Raw genomic sequence first — 236 nt, forward strand, 5'->3', positions numbered from 1 at the left:
TCCGACCTGGCAGCAGGGCTACGGCCCGCAAGGTAGGGCTGCGGGCTCTCGCCTCTCCAGCTGCCTGCTGGGCTGGCGTCCTGGCCAGGGGCGGTGCCCGTGGGGTTGGGGGTGCCGTGAACTAAAATCCTCCCCAAAGCTGCTGAGGTTGTTCCGTCGGCTCCTTTCCCCACAAAATCTGCGGCGCGGGGCGGAAGGCGGTGGGTTGGGGTGAGGCTGGGGGGTGTGGCGGGGGG

General features: G+C 69.9%; 1 protein-coding gene across 1 annotated transcript in view; it reads left to right on the forward strand.

Moving 5' to 3' along the window:
- The window catches only part of DAZAP1 (DAZ associated protein 1), a gene marked incomplete at both ends in the record, with an annotated part of 16584 nt that overhangs the window by 11231 nt on the left and 5117 nt on the right, over positions 1–236 (forward strand). The window contains one exon of the mRNA XM_010136873.1: positions 1–32. Within this exon, the coding sequence (XP_010135175.1) occupies positions 1–32 (32 nt within the window). The remainder of the gene's footprint in view (positions 33–236) is intronic.

The sequence above is a fragment of the Buceros rhinoceros genome, unplaced genomic scaffold (genome assembly GCF_000710305.1).
Source record: "Buceros rhinoceros silvestris isolate BGI_N320 unplaced genomic scaffold, ASM71030v1 scaffold24525, whole genome shotgun sequence".
In the NCBI taxonomy this organism is placed as follows: domain Eukaryota; kingdom Metazoa; phylum Chordata; class Aves; order Bucerotiformes; family Bucerotidae; genus Buceros; species Buceros rhinoceros.